Source organism: Clinocottus analis, unplaced genomic scaffold (assembly GCF_023055335.1).
Source record: "Clinocottus analis isolate CAN_PGR_092001 unplaced genomic scaffold, fCliAna1.0.p SCAF_10, whole genome shotgun sequence".
NCBI lineage: Eukaryota > Metazoa > Chordata > Actinopteri > Perciformes > Cottidae > Clinocottus > Clinocottus analis.
Genome location: NW_027175821.1, coordinates 20321595 through 20345044, shown reverse-complemented (window position 1 = coordinate 20345044; position 23450 = coordinate 20321595). Strand labels below are relative to the sequence as shown.

The following is a 23450-nucleotide window of genomic DNA, read 5'->3' as shown; positions in this document are numbered from 1 at the left end:
TTTGTTACAAGCAGTCATGGCTCCTTTATGCTACAGGGAACTACTAACCTTTTGTTTTTCCCCATTTCCATTCAGCTAATCAAAACATCTTTTTAACCTGTTGAGCTCTATCTCTTGTAAACATGCCAAGAATTACGTATCCAAAATGAATCAGGACCATATCTCATTTCAAAGACCAGAAGCTGGAATATAACTCCATTGTAAGTTGACCTATGCATATTAACATTCCAGAGTAAATGGAGATGCAATAAAGAAAAAAATAAGATTTGTATCCTCGCCTATTAATTTATATCCATGATACAAATAAGGACACCCTCCAAAAACAATGAAATAGTGACAAGTATAAAGCTTTGAATAGTGACAAAATAAATCCATTCAGCTATCCATTATTCAAATAGCTTATCCTGTTTAGGGTCACGGGGCGCTGGAGCCGATCCCAGCTTTCAGTGGGTGAAGGCAGAGTACACCCTGGACAAGTCTCCAGTCCATTGAAGTGCAGACAAAATTTATATTGATCAAAATTCCCAAGTCAATATTCCCAAGTGACCAAAGATCTCCATGATATAAACCAGATAGATAAAGAAGGTTGGGCCGACAAGGCTGAAGAAGCAGTATTTCAACATTCATCTGAATCCTAGAAAAAGAACGGTGTCAGGCTCCATGCTGTGTGTCGCCATCTGGTGGCTGAATTACAGGACTACGAGACAGAGTTTATTAGACCTGGTCATTTAGGTGCATTAGAAAGCTAGCAATTTCTAGCTTCCAGCTATATCAAGCACGTTAATGTATATAGACTGATGATATGATCACAACTTGCTATTATATTTACAAAGGTTGGATTTGTATAACTTGATTGTTAAATCTGGAAGCTGAAGACTCCATGTATCTTCAAAACTATGACATCCATGTTTTCTATTAATAGATGACCTTACGATGCTAGTTTTTGTAACTAGAGACAGCCAGTGCGATCACTGGTAGCGGCGACCTGGCGGCAGTCATCGAGAAGCTGACGAGCTAAGTCGGCGTAGCCACCTTTCATGGGAACAACCTTTGTTGTTGCTACAAGTCAGCTGCCGTAAATCAGTTTTATGATCATAGTATGGAGGAGCTTCATCGATCAATTGATCAATAGATAGATGTATAATACTTAGGTACTATATTGAATATTGTTTTGCTACTACTACATTTTACTTCATAAATTTATAGACCAAAATATGTAAAATCTACCCGCCTTTTTTAATTATTTTTTTGTATAAATATCTATATATGTATGTATGTGTGTGTGTGTATGTATATATATATATATATATATATATATAAATATATATATATATATATATATATATATACACACATAGATAGATAGGTAGATAGGTATGTATGTATGTATGTACGTACGTATGTATGTATGTATGTATGTATGTATGTATGTATGTATGTATGTATATGTATATATTTTACCATGTCATACTATTATACCTTTACCATTACGAGACTCTACTTTGAGGAGACAGCACTGTTGATATAAGCTATAACTAAACCTGAACATGCACACCAGCGATTATAACCACACAACTATGTAGATTATAATTAACTGGAGGATACACTTTTTTCTACACGTAGATGTTAAACCATAAACATGACCTGTAGAACATACGTCTATGTTTATCTTGTTTAAGTAATGTTCAGTTTGAATTCCTATAACTGGGCACTGCGCATGCGTATAGTCAGAATGAATATGAATGACGAGCATGACCCACGTTGCCTGTAAGGTCTTCACAAGTTCCTGAGTAAAGAAACTAATTATACAGAATCCTGAATGGTGTCACTTGTCCTTCAACATGGTGTCAGAAGTTGAGGTTTGGTCGCAAATGGAATACTCTCACTCGGTGCTTTGAGGACATAGCAAACAGCCAACTAGCGCTGCACGTGACGTAGCAAAGGTTAATTTCCAACGACAACGACCATGGCTGAAGGATTCTGTGGACCAAAACAGCTGGTATTTGATGGAAACATAGCTGAAAAAATATTTATTGCAGCTGCTCACAACGATAAGGATGCTCGAACTCCAGCTTTCATACTTTTAAACTTAGCTAGTTCGAAAAGCCATTGAAAGAGAACAGAGACACAGTGGTGTGTGGCATAATGAATGATAGCATGAGAAAGCAACTTCTGCGTGACAATGAGTTTACTTCAACCAAAGCCATTGAAGTGTCCCAAATATATGAACAGACCGAGCAACACACAAAAGCCCTTGAAGCTCCAAAGCAAACGCTCGCCAAAGTGGACAGTTTACAACACACAGTCAGAAAAAGAGAGCCACAGAGGCTAAAATCAGGCATAGAACAACGTGCATCACAATCACATTCAGACCAGCGTTCCGCACATTCAACATTTTTAACTGCAACAATTGTGGAAACAAGCATGAGGCTAGAAGAGAGAAATGCCCTGCTTATTGTCAGCAATGTCACAAGTGCGAAAAATGGAATCATTTCCAGAAATGCTGTAAATCATCACAAACACAAGGCTACAAAAAGAGATATGTCAATCAGGTTTAAACTGTGCAGGCCTCTAGCAGTGATGAAGAACTGTACTTTGTGGATGGAGTTAGTGTGGCAAGTGGAACTGTTGATGCTGTTGACTCCCACCTGATGCATAGGAGTGACATGTTCTCCACTGTGCACATTAATGGAACCCCTGTAGAATTCAAAGTCGATACTGGCGCTAAATGTAACGTTATGGCAGCTGATCTTTTTGCACAAGTGAGACAACATGAAAAACTCCAGTCATCACCGGGTACTAAACTGGTAGATTATGGGGTGAGGAAATCCACAGAGCTGGAATAGCCCTATTTTCGTGCCACTCTGCAGGTAGAACATACACTTTGCAATTCTACATAGTAAAACGAAACGTACAACCTCTCCTTGGCCTACCAGACTGTCTACACTTAAGCTTAATCACTTTGAATAAAAAAGTTCTTTAGATAGGCATCAGCGAGGAAACAAGTTTCTCACGCCAGATGTTTACAGAGTATGCCGACCTCTTTAAAGACAAACTTGGCAACCTTCATGAAGCTTGACGCCGAGGTCCATCCCATGGTAAAACCTGCACGCGAAATACTAGTGCCAATGCAAGATAAGGTCAAAGCAAAACTGACCCGGATGGTCAACTTAGGTGTGATCACCCCTGTCACAGACCCCACTGAATGGGTTTCGTCTATGCTCGCCACTCACAAGAAAAACTCAGATGACATCAGACTGTGCATTAATCCAAGGCATCTACATAAAGCCCTGAAATGTCTACACCATCCTATGCGTACCGTAGAGGAAGTAGCTGCACAAATGCCCAATTCACACAGACTCCTCTGTCTTCATCGCAAAATGCTCATTTTGGCAGATCTCACTTGATCACAAGTCATTCATGTTAACGACTTTCAGCTTTCCATTTGGCAGATTCCACTTTTTGAGTGCCATACGGAATCAACTCATCCAGTGAGGTGTTCCAGCGCGCGATGGAGCAGATCGTTTCATGTTGTCAAAAGATGACAAAGAGCATGAACAAGACCTCAGGAAAGTGCTAGATTGTGCAAGGAAAGTGAACCTTAGGTTTAACCCCTCAAAGTGCAAATTTAGACATAGAGAAGTCGGTTATGTTGGACATGTGTTCACAGGTGAAGGATTAAAGCCAGACCCCACAAAGGCGATCAGTGAGATGTCCATACCAGAAAACGTCACAGCCTTTCAGCGTTTCTTAGGTATGATCAACTATTTAGGAAAATTCATTCCTAACTTCAACGAGATCTCCGCCCCTCTGCGTGAGCTCACATGCAAAGACATTCAGTAGTGCTGGCTGAAACATCACCAGGAGGCATTTGATGCTTTGAAACAGCGCTTATCCATTCCACCCACACTGCGCTACGACAATGTCAAGAAACCCATCACATTCACCTGTGATGCCTCGGAGCAGCATGTCTTCGAATGCTTCGATTGCTTACTCGTCCCTGACATTGACACAGACAGAGATGCGCTATGCGCAAATTGAAAAGGAACTGTTAGCAGTTGTTTTTGCATGTTCCAAATTCAATGATTTCATCTATGGAAAGCAGATCCAGATTGAGACTGATCATCAGCCATTAGTCACAACACTCAACAAGCCCATACACTCGGCTCCAGCCAGGTTGCAACGCATGATGCTGAGACTGCAAAAGTACAACTTCAACATTGTCTACAAAAAAGGCTCACAGATGTACATCGCTGATACCCTGTCACGTGCCCCCAGAACAACATCAGAGCAGCACAACGAGACAGGTGACTATGAGATCATGTCAGTCCGACACATCTCATCCTCCAGGCTTACTGAATTGAGGGAACACACTCCTTTAGATCCAGTTCTACAGAAACTGAGTGGTGTCATATCAAAGGGCTGGATTTCTAAACCAATTTAGTTACCTCCAGAGATCCGCCAGTACTTCCCTGCAGAGATAAACTGGCAGTTGAAGATGGTGTCATTATGAAAGGCCCAAAGACAGTCATTTCCTAGTCTTTGCAAAAGGACTACATCACCATTCTCCACAGAGACCGACCAGGCTCAGAATCCACTAAAAGCAGAGCGTGTGGAATAGTGTTCTGGCCCACAATCACTGACGACAGTGAAAAAGAAACAACTACGTGTCCAGTGTGCAACAGTACAAAACCTCACCAACAAAAGGAGCCACTCAAGCGACACCCAGTGCCTGACCTACCATGGTCAACAGTCGCAACCGACATTGCCTGTGCTTACATGCAACGTGGGCCATATTCGTCATTCATACTCCATACTTGTCATTCTTCACAAGTTCCAGAGTAAAGAAACTAATTATACGGATTACTCATGTCACTCGTCCTTCAAATTGGATGGGAACTATAACTCAGCAACAGTGGAAAAAAAGTTGGACGTGCCCGAAAAACCTATAAAGGGAGGCGTCCTGATGTCCGAGCTCCTTACCCTATCTCTAAGCCTTAGCCCGACCTCCCTACAGAACTCATTTCGGCCACTTGATAAAATTAGTTTTTTGAAATACAAATTGGATAAAATCGCTACTTGGGTGTTGCAAAAACAATGGGTGTTGCAAAAACAATGGGTGTGACAGGCACTATCATCACTGAAGCAAAGGATCCATTTTAGTCTCTTTTGAGATTAAACTATCATCATCCAGCACAGTGACGGTCAGAAATAGTAACACTGATACTTAACCCTGTTGTTATTATGAGCTCAAGAATGTTACCACACTGATCAGTGGACTCATTTACATGTAGGCACATGTGGGCTGTCCTCTACATTCACAAGCTTGTTTCCCTTTTTGTGTTGGTATGAATATTTAGGGTGCATTCATGATGATAGCATCATATCTACTGATACCAATTGAGGCTTTGTTGATTAGGACAGAGACATTCTCTGAATGCCTCAGATGAGCAGAGGATCAGGTGGGAGGTAGACATGGGCTGTCTCCCTGCGCGAGCCACCATTCCTGCCCGTGGGAGTCTGCTCAAAGAGCTGAACCGTGGCCTGAAATTAAAGCAAAAGTCTTTTTTCAGGATCTCACAGACAGTTTTCGTTGCAGAATATCAAAAGAACCACTGTGGATAACAACCATCATATCACTTGGATGTGTTGAAAGGATACCCTGCCTGCCAGTCACAGTTTTTCTGTCTTTTCTCACATGCTTGGTTTTAGAGTGTGCGACGACAACAGGGTCTGGGTTATTGGTTGTTTCCTCTGGCCATCGGTTTAACAGGTTACCAATGTTTCCTCTGGTCTTATTTAAATAATAAGTTATTGCATTAAACCATACTTAGTATTCTAGTGCAGTGGGCTGCTATGAAGCAAGTGGGGGTTCAGTGGGTGCATCCCAAGTCTCTAGGTGCAGTCGAATAGTTAAATAATGACCTCCTCATGCCGTGTTCACTCCAAAGGCCACGCGAATCATTCGCGCCAGTAGATTACATGCAAAGTCAATGCACAGGCGTGATAGGTTGCAAAGACGCAAATTTTCCACCGGGCAGCACAAATGACGCGTTTGACGCGAGGCAAACAGAGTGTTTTCAACTCTGGCGAAAAAAAATCACGTGACGCTGAGTTGCGTCGGCCAATCAGCGCTGAGAAGCTCCGCCCGTCATCACCGCCGTCCTGATAGCAGCCGTCATTCAGACGCTGTTGTGGGACTACGGATAATATTACTAGTAATATAATATAATATAACTAGTGGTTATTTCCATGGTGGACGGCGAAAACGGTAACGTAACGATAAGTTAGACGCAGTTTCCTGGCGGAGTTGGTGAAATTCACAGTTATGTGGTTACGGATGATGTTATGAACCCAAACACGAGGGCATTTGATGTTCCCACGTTATTGTGACTTCCACAACAAGTATAAAGCAGAACTAGTGTTAATTTCTTCCATAGTCGATAAAGATCACACTCAAAATCATCTTAAATACTTTGTCTGTGTTCTTACAGTGTTGCGTCATGCAGACGATTTAAACAACCAGGTTGGTTTTACTTTATTAACAAGGTTGGAATAGAAATGAACGAAGGGTGTTTGAAAGTGAAAACCAAGGGATTTTTCTTCCTCCAAAGTGGGGCTTGACAGAAAAAGTTTGAGAACCACTGTACTAAACTATCTCTCTTTAGTTTCAAACATGCTGAATTAAATACGTTATCCCACTAACGATGTGCCTCATATACACTGCCTGGACAAAAAAAAAAGTTGCCACCTGGATTTAACTAAGCAAATAGGTACGAGCCTCCTATTGGATAATGACTGCATGGGCAATTATCTTTCAGCTGGCAACAAGTTATTTAACCCCAATGGTGCAATGAGTTGCTTCTCATTTCTTACACAACCATGTTGAAAGACACGTCCCACGGTCGTGGAAAAGATCAAGCAGAGAAAACATCTAAGGAGATTGCAGAAACAACTAAAATTGGGTTAAGAACTGTCCAACGCATTATTAAAACTGGAAGGATAGTGGGGACCCATCGTCCTCGAGGAAGAAATGTGGCCGGAAAAAAATCCTGAATGATCGTGATTGGCGAAGAAGAAAAACAGTAGAACTCAGCGCTATGTTTCATAGTGAAAGTAAGAGCATTTCCACACACACAATACCACGGGAAATCAAGTGATTGGGACTGGACAGTTGTGGAGCCTTAAGAAAACCACTAATCAGTGAGGCTAACCAGAAAAAAGGCTTCAATTTGCTCGGGAGCATAAAGATTGGACTCTGGAGCTATGAAAGGTCATGTGGTCTGATGAGTCCAGATTTACCCTGTTCCAGAGTGATGGACGCATCAGGGTAAGAAGAGAGGCAGATGAAGCAATGCACCCATCATGCTTAGTGCCTACTGTACAAGCCTGTGGGGCAGTGCTGTCATCTGGGGTTGCTGCAGTTGGTCAGGTCTAGCTTCAGCAATACTATGCGCTCAAAGAATAAAGTCAGCTGACTTTCTGAATATAGTGAATGACCAGGTTATTCCATCAATGGATTTTTTTCTTCCCTGATGGCACGGGCATATTCAAGATGGCAATGCCAGGATTCATCGCGCTCAAATTGTGAAAGAGTGGTTCAGGGAGCATAAGACATCATTTTCACACATGGATTGGCCACCACAGAGTCCAGACCTTAACCCCATTGAGAATCTTTGGGATGTGCTGGAGAAGGCTTTGTGCAGCGGTCAGACTCTTCCATCATCAATACAAGAGCTTGATGAGAAATTAATGCAACACTGGATGGAAATAAATCTTGTGACATTACAGAAGCTAACCCTTGGGATGCACCCAGTGTCTTGCTCAAGGACACTTTGATATGACTATATACAACTTTATAAGGTGTGATATCAAATAAATATCAGTTCTTACAAGTTTTTACCAAGTAACAGTTACATGCAGGTCAAAAACAACCAATTTACTAATTGTTTTGAGTAAAGCTAACTTGATACACCCAAGTAACAAATAACAACTGGGGTCTGAGCATGTGCAGAAGCCAACATTCAGTCCATGCACGCTCAAGAGACTGTGTAAAAATGTTTAGCACTTCTTACTTCTGCTGGAAGACACTTCAACATGTGAACTATGGGGATACCAGGGGCCGAACAGGCTACCCTTTGGGTACAGTACAACAGCTCATCCCCCCAAGCTAGTCAAGTCACCTGAAAACTAATTTAATTGTGTCGCATAATGAAAGTTGACAAATGCAACATTGAGCACCGGGAAAGTCTGAGTTGCAAGTGAATGCTGCATGACCGAGCTTTCTGCAAAAGAGACGTTACAAGGTTGTGTTGAAACGTGCAATGCATGTTATAATATTATAAATGTACAATTATTAGTCTTATAAATTGTTTATGTGTCACAAACTGTTGTGTCGTGGTGTTTTACCCTATTAAAGAACGTTAGTTGTGGATTATTAATTGTTGTTATGAAGTTAAAATCATGACTATCGTTATAACCCTGATACATAAGTAGCTCGGACTACTGTTTCCATACCTGGCTGTATAAGAAAAGTTCCTGAGATGTGGACCTGTTGACCTGGTATACTGCACAGCCCTAATGTGTTGTTTGGAATCCACACAAAGCATATTTCTCTTGAAATAATTTAGTTGTTTGAAATAGTAATTTGAAGAAGGCTATTCTCCTCAAAAGTACATCTTGAGTAAAGTTACTCCTTACTCATTAGTGTTAGTTACTTCAACTCAAGTGTAAATATACTACACTAAATAAACATGTTAGTACAGCACACAATACATAGTCAACTTTACTTGCCTGTAACAAGTTCCTTTACTTGATTTTTTTTTAAGGCAATCGGTTTTGCGATCTTTTTAAAAAAAAAAGTAAGGTTAACTAATCGGATTTTACAGTGTAGGGTCGTCTGGGGGCAACAGTGCTTGTGGTTGCGGCCGGCCTGTAGCCCCGCCCACCGCGGGGGGACCGGGACTTCACACCCTCTCAGCTGGACGATCATTTCCAGAGCGAAGCAGAGCAGCATGTGTCCGAGACACACCGTCGCTCTCTGCCTGCGGCTGCTGCTGCTGCTCGAGGCGGGACAGCAGTGTCTCGCTGCCCGCCCGCTGCTCGTGTTCCTCATCGACGGGTTCCGCTATGACTACATGGACGACCTGCAGGCTCTGCCCGGATTCCGCCAACTCGTGGGCAAGGGGGTGAAGGTGGACTACATGACCCCGGACTTCCCGAGTTTATCTTACCCCAATTACTACTCATTAATGACAGGTAATCCATCCATCCATCCATCCATCCATTCCTCCTTCCCTCCCTCCCTCTCCCTCTCTCTCTCTCTCTCTCTCTCTCTCTCTCTCTCTCTCTCTCTATCTATCTATCTCTCTCTCTAGCAGTGCGTTTACATACTGGCATTAATTCGAATCTTGCTTTAGTCGGACTATGCTCTCTTTCGGGGCAACTGCTGTTATCCGAATATACATGGCAGTGAATAAATCGAATCATTGGCCGAATGCATGTCATATCCGATACGCTGGGTGGCGCTGTTTTCATTACATGTAGTGGTGATACAGCCATCTCCGCTTGACCTCTTCACTCTTCATAATGGAGAGAACCCCGCTATCTTCGGTGGTTGTCGGGGAGCTAGCAGCAGCGCTAGCTGGCTACAGCAGGGAGCTAGCGGAGACACCCACCGAAGGTACCTTCGTCTCGTAACCCGACTTTTACGTTTGTTTGTTTCTGCCGGCCGTGACAACTTATCGTCTCTTTCGACTTCCGGGTCACGACCTGGGAGGGAGGGAGGGAGGAGGCGGCGGGATCTTGAGCATGCGCACAAACGCATTGTCCAATTCCGATCCGATTCAGCGTTTACATGCAGCGTTATTCGAATTATCAATCGAATCGAATCGAGTTATCCAGGGGTGTTAATCGGATCGTAGTCGGACCGCAGTTATTCGAATAAAGGTGTTTACATGAACTGGATAATTCGATTTTAGTCGGACTAAGCCAGTTATTCGAATCGATGTAACCGATCTATCTCTCTACCTCTCATGTATGTTTACACATATATGGAATTTTTTCTCCGGTTTCACTTCGTTCTATTTATTTATACACAATATACAATAAAAAAGATTTTTTTTTAAAAGACAAAAAAAAATCATTAAAGACAACAGTAATCCAAAAAGTGCAAATGGTGCAGATGTAGGTGACTGATTACACTGTTCATCAGAGTGACGGCCAGTGGGAAGAAGCTGACTGTTTGTTGGAACAGCTTGTGTCCAGGGTGTGAGGGTCTGCAGTGATCTTTCCAGCCCACTTCCTCACTCTGGAGGTGTGCAAGTCCAGGATGGAGGGCAGGCTGGAACCAATAGTTCTTTCTGCAGACGTGATGATCCGTTGCAGTCTAGCTCTGTCTTGTTTGGTGGCCGATCTAAACCACACGGTGATGGAAGAACAGAGGACTGACTGGATGATGGCAGAGTAAAGCAGGATGAGCAGCTTCTGAGGCAAGTTGTATTTCCTGAGCTGGCGCACGAAGTACAGCCTCTGCTGGGCCTTCTTGCAGATGGTGTTGATGTTGGAGGCCCACTTCAGGTCCTGTGAGTTTGTGGATCCCAGAAACCTGAGGGATTCCACCACAGAAACAGTGCTATTGTGTATTTAGTGTTTGGGGGCGTCTCGCGGAGTGACGTAAAAGCGCTTGTCAAAGTAAATTACAGGGCTCATTTGTGCGTGCGGGGAGCTCCTTTGCGCCCTCCCTTTATGAAAGGATTTTGCCAGCTTAGGGATTCTCCTGAAGTCCACTGTCATCGCTACCATCTTGAGCTTGTTCAGCTCCAGGTGGATCAGCTGTTCAACTTCCCGTCTGTGCGCAGACTTGTCACCGTTCCGTTTAACCGTCTGTTAAACCCCTGCGAACTTCAGGAGTTTAACAGATGGGTCTCCTAAGGTGCAGTTGTTGGTGTAGAGAGAGAGAAGAGCAGTGGGGAGAGCACACATCCCTTGGGGGCGTTGAGGGGGGGGGGGGGGGGGGCAGTACTTATGGTCGGGATATGGATGAGATTTTTCTGATTTTTTTGGGTGATGGGATAGTAGAAACCTCTCAGCCTTCCTTAAACGTTGAGCTTTCCAGCATTGTCTCTTGGGGGCCTCAGTGTGCAAATTGAGTCATGGAGAAAGAATATGTTTTTTTCTTTACAATTTAAAAAAAAAAACCTAAAAATTAGCCAAGGCCTTAGAACACTGTAACTGCATACACATTTGTGATTAAGCTACTGGAGGATGATTCACAGAATTTATTGCCAGAATCAGCATGAAGAACACGTGGCAGGACTTTGGCACATGGCTTTTTACTGGGAGGAGAAGACACTTCATGATCTGAGCTTCACATTTAAGGGGAAAAACCACTGCTGAGGACCAAAGCTCGATTGTGGCCTTTGGAATGTGTGGCACTTTTAACAATCTGGTTTTGCCTGAGAGATCGAATAGACTTGATAAGATCCAGGAACTCATGTGAGGGTTGGAGGGACAACATTCATGGATATTGGACAAGGTTAATACTACCCCTGGATGAGTACAATTATTGGTGTTACAAATTGTTTATGTCTCACAAACTGTTGTGTCATGGTATTTTACCCTGTTAAAGAGCGTTCGTTGTGGGTTATTAATTGTTGTTATAAAGTTATAACCATGTCTCCATCTCAATACGCGTAAGACACAAAGCGCAGACAGCTGCGCCCTCAACAGTGAGCAATGGACTGTATTTTGCTGCCTGACGAAAAGCGACAACAGTTGTTACCGGTATCCCAGAATATGAAAAATTTATACCGTATGGAAATTTGACAAGTTCAACTGGTATACCGCCCAGCCCGAGCTACCAGTGTTTACCTCTGGGGAAATAGGAGGGTTGGGAAGGTGGTGATGACAACACACAGAAGCAGAGAGAGACTTATTTCTCTGCTCAAGCAGATCAACTCCAATATATCTATACATAGATATTCATTGATTGATGCCATATAATTGCTCTTAATGTCCACTTGAGAACATTTACAACTCAATACTCAAATGTACAAATCTTATAGGGAAATTAAAAATGTAAATAAACTATTTTAATTCAACTTTAAAATGAAACATAATGTATTGTAAGAACATCAGTCTTCATTATATAGTTATATTATAGAATCTGTTGCTGCTTCATTCCATAAAAACAAAACCTTCAGCGCAGTTCATTAACCACAGCAGCCAGCAAGACAGATGTTTGAGATTGATAAAACTTTGCCAATATGCATCAGCTGTGTTTACTTTGATTTAAATCACATACAAATGACACCAGGCTGAGGACCACACACATTTCTACACGCACCAATCTGATTGGTTATGACTCTGTTTTATGCTTCGATTTTTTTATAACTGAGGCTTGTTAATCGTTTGGGTCTGAACCTTATTTCAATTTTGTGATTCATTGTTATGTTGCATCATGAGTGGCTCAGCTGTTTCAGTTCTGACATACATGGACTAAAATAGCAGCCTACTACTAGCCCAGTGTTCTTTACCTGCAGAGAGCAGACAGGAAGTCACTACTTATTGTCAAAGTTTGAGTATATATGCTTCACACAAGCTGAACTGCCATCCTGCAGCACATCATGTCGTTTCTCCTTTCTACGGGCGTACATCTCCGTTCAGACAAGGCCAAGATGTTGTAAGTGGGTCAGAGGCCTCGTCTGGTGCCAAGATGTCATGTGCCTGGCCGTAGCTAGTGCTCCTGTCTCTGCTTTTCTGCACAAGGAGTTGAGGGAGATTCAAGTTGAGACAACCGCAAGTCAGACATAGATTTGTCTTATATAGGTTATATTTCTCTATATTCTCTTCTTTCCGACATTGAGTTGACACACTCACATGTATCTTTTGAATCTTAAATTGGAATTGAATTCTAATGTTTTTCAAGGTACTTTATCAAAGTTTAAAATGTAAGTATTGTGATAACACTGGAGCTTGGGGGAAAGGACAAAACAGCAGTGTTACACAAAGTCTTTGGGCAAAACGTAACTCATAACTATAATGACTATGAGTAAGTTGTGTAGGTTCATGTTACCAAACCATTTCTACACCACTGATGTAGAAGCATTCTTTAAGTCTCATCCACAGTTGAGCCAGAGCTGTGAAAATGAACCCTTTCAATCTCCTTTAGAGATTGAAACACTTAAATGACTTTTAGCATTTATTGAACAGATACTTGGAATATTCAATTGAATAAACAGAGCTCTTTCACCACAGATTGCTCGGAAGGCTGATACATTTAAAAAAGTGTAAGAAAGTCGTATACACATTAGTCATATTCGCCCCCACACCTGTTTGCAGGCCCTGGGAGAAAGCGTGAGAAGGAAAAGAAAGTACAGAATACAGGCCATAAAACAGATAACATGTTACACTTTGTTATCTGACCCTGTCGAGCAGGCGAGATGTCAGAATGAACTGTCTCTCTGTGTTTTAAGAATTTAGCAATATAAGTTTCACCCAAAGTAGAACAATATGATACATGTGTGTGTGTGTGTGTGTGTGTGTGTGAGTGTGTGTGTGTGTGTGTGTGTGTGTGTGTGTGTGTGCGTGTTTGTGTGTGTGTGACTGATGCATTTGCACTGATGCCTTTGAGTTGGAGTCCTCCATCTTACTAAGCTTTATAAACAAAAGACCCTCCTGGCCAATGGGATGTGAGTTTTGGAGCCTGCCCCCTGGCAATGTGCTGATGTGTGTTTTGACTGAGCACATTCTCTTGTTGAAAGAATCACTGGCAGGACACACACACACACACACACACACACACACACACACACACATTGACACCTTCCCTATCCGTCCCGTGGCAGTCAGTATTGCTTGATTCTGACTTTTTCTTGCTTTAGCCTAAATTGACTAAATTTGCTTCAGATTAAAACTAATAACACGTCAGTCCGTCTCCTAATACTTTCTGTCTTCACTTCCTGTGTCTGTGGCAGCTTCAAGACCATTGGGTTTGAAGAAACTTTAAAAACACTTACGTGCATTTATTTTCATTTCTGTGGATGGAATAGTATATAAAAAATACACTGTGTTTCATGGTCAAGTGTGGATAACTGATGGAACTCTTTGGCACAGAATTACGATCAGGCTTTGGATACTCAAACTATGCTCTTTCAAATGATTTTTGTTGATTTTTGTCAGGTCGTCACTGTAACGTTCATCAGATGACTGGAAACTACATGTGGGATGAAGCCTCCGAGAAGGAGTTTCTGATTGGGACCAACCTTGACAGCCGGTTGCCTCTTTGGTGGGATGGATCAGAGCCCTTATGGGTCACCATGCAGAAACTGGGAAAGAAGGTTTTCATGTACTACTGGCCTGGTGAGCACGTCCATTGTTAAGATGAACACTCGACTGAAGCTGTCTTCATTTCTATGTTGTATATTACATGCTCTTCTGACAGAACAGATCCTTTTCTATTTTCATCAATGAAGCTCTCTCCACAGCCTGTGTAAAGTCCTGCATTATTTTCACAGCAGGGATGTTTAATAATGAACCTTTAATCAGCTGTCTCCAGCAGGTGAAAATGAGGTCTGCTTTATACTTGTTGTGGAAGTCACCAGAACGTGTGAACATCATCTCCATGGTGTCTGGGGTCATAATAGTCTCCGTAGTCCCACAACAGCCTGAATGAAGCCGCTATTAGCTCCTTCCGGGTGACCGGCAGCAGTTTGATTCAGCACCTGCAGGACGGCGGTGACGAGCGGACCATCTCAACGCTGATTGGCGGACGCAACTATGACTCACGCGTTTTTGCTGCCGCAGTTGGGAAATTTCAACTTGCGCGTCAACCCGAGTTCGCTCCGCGACCTGCGGGCTGTTCGTGCTGCTTCTACGCGTCTGATGCGCTGCCCGCTGGAAAATAAGCGTCACCGCAGCTTCGACGCGGCTGTGCATTGACTTTACATGAAATCTCGACGCGCGTCGAAATCTTGACGCGTTCGGTGTGAACACAGCATAAGTGTCTATATTAGCCTACTATCAAAATGACTAAGTAGGCTACAAATACATAATGAGCATTCATGGTTAAATTTTTTTTTTCCTGCAGCGCATCCTGTCTTCTACAAATTACGTTCCCCCAGAATACGCATCTTCACTTACGTTGACTAGAAATGTATTTTCTCCCTGATTACGTCTGTCTTTGACGTTTTACAAATACGTTGATTATACGTCTGTGATTGACATACTAAAATATGTGTAAAACACGTATACGTATACACATATTTTAGTTTCATTGTTCATTACAAATACGTTTATAATCGTGTGTTTGTGTTATTGTTTCTTGCTTTCCCACTGAATTTAAGCATATTTGAATTTCTAAACTTTGCGGAGGAAAAGAAAAGGGGCGGTGTGAGGCGGTAACGGGGCCGAAGGTGCCGGTAACGAACCGCGTCACACCGGGGTCCGGGCCCGTAACGGCCCGCGTCGCACCGGGTCCGGTCTTCTCTAAGTTGGGTTGTTTGTGAATGCAGCCTGTTGTGGTTAAAAAGATGGTCCCTTGCAGGCAAATGTGTCCCAATCCCTCTTACTGCTACAAGTCCTGTGGTTTGAATCTGACTTGAGATCCCACAAAATACTCGATCAGATGGCACTCCGTGATTCCACGACGCACAGACCGAAACCAGAGACTGGATGAAGGTTTTCTTACTCCACGTCAACTTTATTCATAACACCAACAGGTATACAAATAAAACTGGGTTGGCTCCGGATTCCCCCTGATGGCGAGCTAGATCACTCAACCGTCAGAACCAACTAACTTGCAAACGCCAAACCATTTGGTAACATACATGATTTCATGAGCATCAAAGGTCCCACCTTTCTTCTCATATCACATAGTTCTCATCATTTGTTATTGACCAAGTCCCCCAATTAGTTCTTAGACAATGGTGTCTGCTTGCGATGTTATGCTGGCCTGTGGCCCATACTCCGGTTTCCCGCTTGAAACCTCCCTTTTGGCTAGAACTTGGACGTGCCCCAGGTCACAGTGACTGCTTTGAAACACCTGAACTCTTCACCAGTGGAAGTGTACAGGTCGTGATATGGCTCCATCCTGTTATTCTGACTGGACTTGACAACAACGTGTTCTTCCTTACAGAACGTTCTAAAGGGTCGTGTGCTTCACAAACTCTTAGAAAGGCCTGGCTTCTGCCAAAAATATGTACTGTGCACAGGAACATTAGGAACCTGTGTGTGTGCTTATGTGTTGTTGTAGCCGTTGCTGGGACGACTCATTGGATTTGATATTACCTCATGTGGATAAAACATTCACTTATATGTATGTATATGGCCGTGACAACATGATTCTCTAAAACATTTTCCTTCAACAAGCCAAAATGGGGAAATAAACTCCATCTAGTCCAGTGAACCACTGCAGTGAACCCAACAGACACTCGGATCATCTTCTCATTACAAAGCTAGCATGCAGGCAATCCTTCCGCATTGGCAATGAAAGCAAATGATTCGGTCCAAGAACTGTTGAATCCTCTGTTCTCCTTAGCTAACTTTCTCTTTTTCCCTTTGAGATAAATGGCCCATCACACATCCGCAGGTTTGTTTGCAACAGCCACCAGCCTGGCATCGTGCCAAGCTGAAAGAAACGTGTCGCAGGCTATGACGCAAATCTTCATTGACAGAAATTTTATATTTTTCTACTCATTTTACAGCATTTGAAAACGTTAAGAATGTTTCTCCTCCGACAGAAACCATATTAAAACAAAAAAGATATATTTCCCCCCCCCCCATCCATTTTCATCCATTTTTGAAAAAGCTCTAGGGAGCCACTAGGGCGGCGCTAAAGAGGCGCACGCAGCTCTAGAGCCGCGGGTCACCGACCCCCGGTCCCCGGTACAAAAAAGTACAAAAATGAGTCTTTTATTTTAAGTTGTTTTTTTTGTAAAACCTTAAAGTGATGAATTTCTTTCCATTGATAAATCCAGCTCTTATTATAATTGAAATGCATGAAGAATATGTATTTTTTGTGAGAGTATTTATAAATCATCTAGTTAAATTTGAAAACTGTTAATAAATACTGTTGAGATATTATTTCTTTTTATCTTCATTTGATTTGACAGTCAGTGTTTTAACTACTGGCTACTTCAATATAAATCATAGCGCAAGTTGGACATTATTGGACAGACCTTAGCATGAGGACGTTTTCTCAAACTGGACCTTGTTGAACATTAGTTGAATACCCCGACACTACAGCTTGGTCCCACTGTCAGCCACAACAAAAGGAGTATGCTGTTGAAGTTCAAAGTCCTCTCGTATATATTGTGCTTGTTCTATTTATTTACAAGATGAAGATTTATCAGCAGCCTGAGCACAAATGCCCAATGATAAAGTAAAAAATTGCAGCAATCTCTTTGTTTGTCTCCAGGCTGTGAAGTGGAGATTCTGAGTGTCCGTCCGTCATTCTGTGAGGAATATGTCTACAACCCATCAGAGAAAAACCTCACAGAGTCAATAGTGAATGCTCTTAATGCCTTGAGGTAAGAATTCGATGACGCCCTGTGATCCATGGCTTACTTTTAACCCTTACATGGAAAACAACTTGAAACTTGAATCTCGACTGCCACGACACTAAAAGAAAAAGTGATATTTTGAGCTGGAAAAAGCAGCAAAAGCAAGAACTTACATAGCCACAAATTAGTTAGTTATTAAACCCCAAAAAGAGGCGAAGTGGGTTCTGTTCCAGAAATCATTCAAGACCTCATTCAAATCAACAGTTGTAACATTGCCAATTACTTATTCCGCCTTTGAACAGAGCCTGTTCAAAGCCTGTACAGTCGGCCGTGTAAGGACGAGTTTTCTTTTGAAAGACAGTTTGAGGCAGTTGTTTGTTGGAAATGTAGACGTTTAGTGGCCCTAACAAACATCATTTCCCATAAGTCCATGATGTCTAAAGGCTAAACTCTGCAAAGTTTATGTCCATAAAAAAAATCAAGAGCTGGCGGCTTATTCAGACATGGTATGACAGCAGAACAGAGAGAACTGAACAATGCACAGCAAAGTTATGGATATAGACGAAACCCAGTGACGATGACAATAAGTATCAGCACTAGATAGCTTTAAACTCAACAAGTGATCAGACAAACTGTTGACTTATAAAGATATCCTGAAAGGTATTCTCAAAGCTATGTAGTTCTAAAGCTAACACAGCCTCGAAGGTGAACATTGTGTAGGTTTGTTTTCATGTGACAGTGACCAAATCATTTTATAAGAATGTAACTATTCAAATATAGGCAATAATGATAGCAGCAGATACCTAAAAGTGTGTGTGTGTGTGTGTGTGTGTGTGTGTGTGTGTGTGTGTGTGTGTGTGTGTGTGTGTGTGTGTGTGTGTGTGTGTAGCTCAGGCGAAGCCGCCATGGCAGCAATATATTATGAGAAAATAGATGTGGAGGGCCATCACTTTGGTCCAGAGTCTCATCAGGTCAGAACAGCTGTGCAACGACTGGATCTCGCTATGCAGACACTCAGCAGCAAAATTAAAGTCAGTAATGTTCCCACTATTGTTACTACAATTATAGCTACTACTACTCTTCCTGCCGTGCAGTTTATTTTACATCTGTTTCTGTCTCTTGTGATTCTTTCAGGATAAAAACATGATGAACCAGCTGAACATTATGCTATTTTCAGACCATGGTATGACAAAGATCCAGTGGATGGAGAAGGTCATAGAGCTAGACAAGTATATCACCATGTCAGCTATTGTCAAGATGATGGACAGAGGACCAGTAGTTAGTCTGTGGCCCAAAGATAACAAGTACCAAGAGGTGAGGCCACAATCTGTTTCCTTTCACAAGAGAGCCGGTTGGCTTTGTTCAGCCAGTAACGGCTCATGTTGTTTTCATGACTGCTTGGTCCAGGGTTGGAATTATGGGAAGGAATTGGAGAGGTCTGACCTCCCGAATTAAACCGATTTAGCCACAGCCGGCCAGATTTATCCGCCCCCAAAAACAATTGTTCTCAGCCGTGTCTTTTTATTTTATAGATATGTTTGAAAATCTTTGAAGGGGTCCATTGATAAAGGAGATATTTCTACGTATGCTGAATTTGTTATTGAGGGATAAGTGGAGGGTTAGTTATTACAATGATTTCATTTAATGTGTGTGCGTGTGCGTGTGTGTGTGTGTGCGTGTGCGTGTGTGTGTGTGTGTGTTACCAGGTGCATGCTGCGTTGTCCCAGGTCCCTAACATGCATGTCTATGGCAGACAGGAGATCCCTGAGCGGTTCCATTTCAAAGGAGGGAAGTTTGTTTCCCCCCTGACTCTGGTGGCTGATCCTGGCTGGTTTATCACTGAGGTAACTTTATTTATACTCTCACAATGCATTAAGGTAACACTGAATGTAACTCAAACTTAGGTGTGTTTAAAAGAAACCTCAGCTTGGTCTCTTTAATGTTGACATAAGGTCCATTTAGGAGCTAAAGGATCACGTGTGTATAGCTATGGTTTCAGCCAATAAAATCTTACTGCACACTTTGTTCTATCTTTTGTTAAAATCATTTATTGTGTGTATTTGATTGTGTGTCCCTAGAACAAGGCAAAACTCCCATACTGGAAAAACGACTCTGGGAAACCGTCAGCATGGCAAAATGGTTGGCATGGGTACGACAACGAGTACCTCGACATGAGAGGGTTTTTCTTGGCGACAGGACCTGGTAACAAACATTTCTAATTTTAATAGTACACTCTGTGCATTATTCCTTCGCAATTCCGTCCTAAAGCAAACTGCACCTCTCCTGTTACCCGCTATACTCTAAGCTGCAAAACATTTGAATATCAATATATTCAGCTCGTTAAGGACAATTATGTTCTGGCTTTACTTGTTTCTACGCCCTATTCATTTTAAATATTAAGCTTTTATTTTTTCATTGTTCTACAATGCAAGACAGTGGGAGACGTCTAAATCCTCATTCCACTGTAAAATTCAACTTCTGCATACTTAATTTTAACTCTGTGAGAACCGAATAGATTTATTTTAGTCTTTTTAGGGGGGACAGGGAATCATTAGGGGTCAACATTGTATGCTACAGAGAAGTGATATAAATCATCTGAAATTATTTAATCAATGAATTCAAATAGCCCAATGCTCTACTATGTCTCATAAGATGTTAAGTATCGATTAAAAATGTCTCCTTGTCTCTTCGTGGTAAGCAGTTCAGCTTTCAACTCTGCCAGTCTTACATTTCAGTTTTCTAGGATTTCTTGTTAGTGCCAGGAGTCAAGGAAGGTTTAGGGAAAAATAAAGGGATTTATTTACACAAAAAAAGAAAAGATAAGGAGCAGGGCAGGGTTGAATTTGGTGGCGAGCGTGAAGTCAGGTGACGGGTAGGAATTCAGAACACTAGGAAAAAAGAGAACAGGGTGAGCAGGGAAAGAGAATTACGATCACGGGTCATCGCTGTCAGCTGTTCCTGCAGACAGGAACAGCTGACAAGAGGAAGAAATGGACCCGCCTCCTTTGCAGACAGACAGACAGGGAAAAGACACATAGGAGACAAGGGGACAAGGAAACAGAGGAGGAAGCCGCTGGACTGGCAAGATGAAAACATGACATTTCTGTATTTTCAGTTATGCTAGTTTAAGATGTAGATCTAATTAATTTACTTCATTTCATTCAGACTTCAAGCAAAATTTCCGGGCTGCTCCAATTCGAGCGGTGGACATCTACAACCTGATGTGCTGGACGTTGGGAGTGAACCCTTTGCCAAATAATGGGTCCTGGTCTCGGGTTGAGTACTTCCTGAATGGCTCTGATGGTCCACTACTATCCACAACCCTCTGCTGCATGGGAATGTTCGGAATACTGCTTGCACTATGGGAATGAAGCATTGAAAGATTCATTGTTTATAGTCTCTGATTGTATCTAGAAATAAATGCTAAAAAAAATAAAAACATGATTGAATTTAAAAGTAATGGATGAGACATAAAACTGGCTGAAAAAAAATCAACCATGAAATAGTTAGAGCATTCGTAGGGACCAAGAACTTTAAGTTTTCCAGGACTACATCCCATTTTCCCAAATGGACCAGAAAAGAAAATTCTACATGCCCACCACTCTTTACAAAGGACTTCTATTCTGGATCTTTTGGAGCCCTGAGCTCACAATGTCTCTTGCTTTTTCAGATGTCTGAGGTTGGACCTTAAATGTTCAGCATAACCACAAATTGTTCAGTCTGTTATCTTCAGCAATTCCTGTTGCAAACTACTCTTGTCTTTATAAAAATTTCACATGCTCTCTTACTACATAACTGTCTAGGTTACACTACCAATTAATTGAACGAGAACATTTTTGACAAAGATATATATATATATATATAGGGGGGAGGTTTCTTTGAACGTGCCACGCATTTTAAGGAGAAATGTATGCAAATTGTAATACCCAGCATGCCCCAATCCAAGGTTTCGGCATAAAGCTGATAACTTTTCCATATTTGAACCGAACGACACAGTTTTTTGACTAAAATCCTTGGAAAGGCTTTGTTTTATTCAGATTTTCCAACTCTGTAGGTTGTTGTTTAGGCCTTGAATCATGGAGTTGGAAAAACTTGGGGGCGACTCGAAAAGGCATCGTTGGGAAATCTTGCTCAGATTATGCTGACTGTTCAGAGTAATGATCACATTATGGTATACATTTTTTTAGGATTCATTTGGGGTTTATACAAACACTTGAACAAACCTCACTAAAGCCTCAAAGGGCTCCCGCCAAAACCAATTTTTAAAAGTGATATGAGCAAAAATGGCAAAGTGGCAGTTCATAATGTAAAGTGCATAATGCTGATGTTGCCTGTGTTCAACATGTGTAATGACTAGAATATGAATTAGGAGGAATAATGAAGTTGTACTATTTGGTAAATCATAAATAGACGACATAGATTTAGGTATAGGTTCACTGTATAGTGGTTGTTTATAATTAAGATGCTTTTTTCCATTCATTCCATTGTGTAATTCTGTATTTTATGACGATGATGAAGCTGAACCTTACATGTCTTGTGAAAAGTGCTTTATAAAGAAATTTGCTTTGATTTGGAAAATATGTCCATCAGGATTTTATCATTGTGCTCAAACACTTCAAAAATGAGGAATAGCTGTGAATCTATCAAAATTACACCACTTTAAGCTTTTGAAAGTTAATTTGTATCAAATGCTTATTCAGTTAGATTTGGCGGAAAGGCTCAGCTGTTTGAGATAGCTCATATAACCATACATTTGATCTAAATCAACACACAGAATACCACATAAAGTGGTCAAGTGATAGAGGGAGCTGCAGCAGCATACTGTGTTATGTTAGCGTGTAATAATTGTTAGATGCCTGGTGTAGCCTCCAGAGGAACTCAGTTCGACAACTTCTCTCAATGTCGTAATTTATATTTTCTAATCACAAGTGAAGTAACAAGCGCTGCAATCGCAATAACAGGGAGTCGTCCAGTCAACGCGCAGGTTGACGGTCCAAAACAACACCCTGAACAACCGGGAGGATGGCTCTTTAATATACGGTTTTCCGTCTTGAACATCTAACATTTCATTCGCTCTAACTTGTCTAAGAGGAGGAGAATCATGTTCTCATCTTTTCTCACAAGACTAGAACATGCAAGGCCAGTCTGCTTCTCTAAGGTCAATATACTGATAATAGGTGTGGTTGTTGAAGTGCGCAGGCGTGTGACTAACTACCGTTGGAAATTCCACAGATACAACTACTGCTGCATCGCTGCGTATAACTGACCTGGCTAACCTGAACTTTAATAAACTTTAAGAATATGAAGAATTTCTACAAAAAATACTGATTTATATTATCAGTTAGCATGAGTTTCAATTGTTTTGGTCGTAAATTCTCAAATAGAACGTGAATAGCATGCTTTGGAAATAGCGACGTGTCTTTTTGCAGGGCGAGGTTGTTTTTTCTATCTTAGGTAAGCCAAAACTTTGTCCATTTGCTGTAGCATCGGCTCTTTGCTGCTGTGTACGTGGGTTGTGGCACCCTGCTACATCAACCCTTAACAGACTATCTGGTAATGTAATGGGTTTATAGTCCAGTATTAAAAACTGCTGTTGACATCTATAAAAAACTCACCTTCAGTTCTCACTGAAAAATAGACAACCCTATTGATCGCCTCTCCCAAACTATTTTCTATGAATGACTCGATTAAAATTTTATTGTTTTTATCTTTTTCTCTGGTACCTTTTTTTATTCTGTACTTACCTCTCACAATAAAAGCTTTTGAAATATAATATACACACGTGAGTATTTTGCCTCGTTTTTCATCTCTCGTGTAAAGGCCTTAATAGTGAGAAGTGTATACACCTTTGGAAACAGAAAACAGTTTGTGCTGCAGCCTGACACCGACCATTGGGGGCAGCAATGGGCCCATGTAGCCTGCCGCAAATCCATCAACAGAAGAAGAAAA

General features: G+C 41.7%; 1 protein-coding gene across 1 annotated transcript; it reads left to right on the top strand.

Annotated features, from left to right (window-relative positions):
- The first annotated feature begins 8970 nt into the window (after positions 1 to 8970).
- enpp6 (ectonucleotide pyrophosphatase/phosphodiesterase 6) lies at positions 8971 to 23278 on the top strand. Its single transcript, XM_068595338.1, has 8 exons — positions 8971 to 9258; positions 14182 to 14361; positions 17417 to 17528; positions 18391 to 18532; positions 18636 to 18815; positions 19208 to 19345; positions 19580 to 19703; positions 20667 to 23278. Exons 1-8 carry the CDS (start codon positions 9015 to 9017, stop codon positions 20870 to 20872), a joined length of 1326 nt encoding a protein of 441 aa, XP_068451439.1. The 5' UTR covers positions 8971 to 9014; the 3' UTR covers positions 20873 to 23278.
- The last annotated feature ends 172 nt before the right edge of the window (positions 23279 to 23450 follow it).

Excerpts from the sequence above, each read along its gene's own strand:
- enpp6 (XM_068595338.1), top strand. The coding sequence starts at position 9,015 with ATGTGTCCGAGACACACCGTCGCTCTCTGCCTGCGGCTGCTGCTGCTG. Across the intron at positions 17,529-18,390 it reads AATGCTCTTAATGCCTTGAG|CTCAGGCGAAGCCGCCATGG; the intron begins GTAAGAATTCGA and ends GTGTGTGTGTAG. Across the intron at positions 18,816-19,207 it reads AAGATAACAAGTACCAAGAG|GTGCATGCTGCGTTGTCCCA; the intron begins GTGAGGCCACAA and ends GTGTGTTACCAG.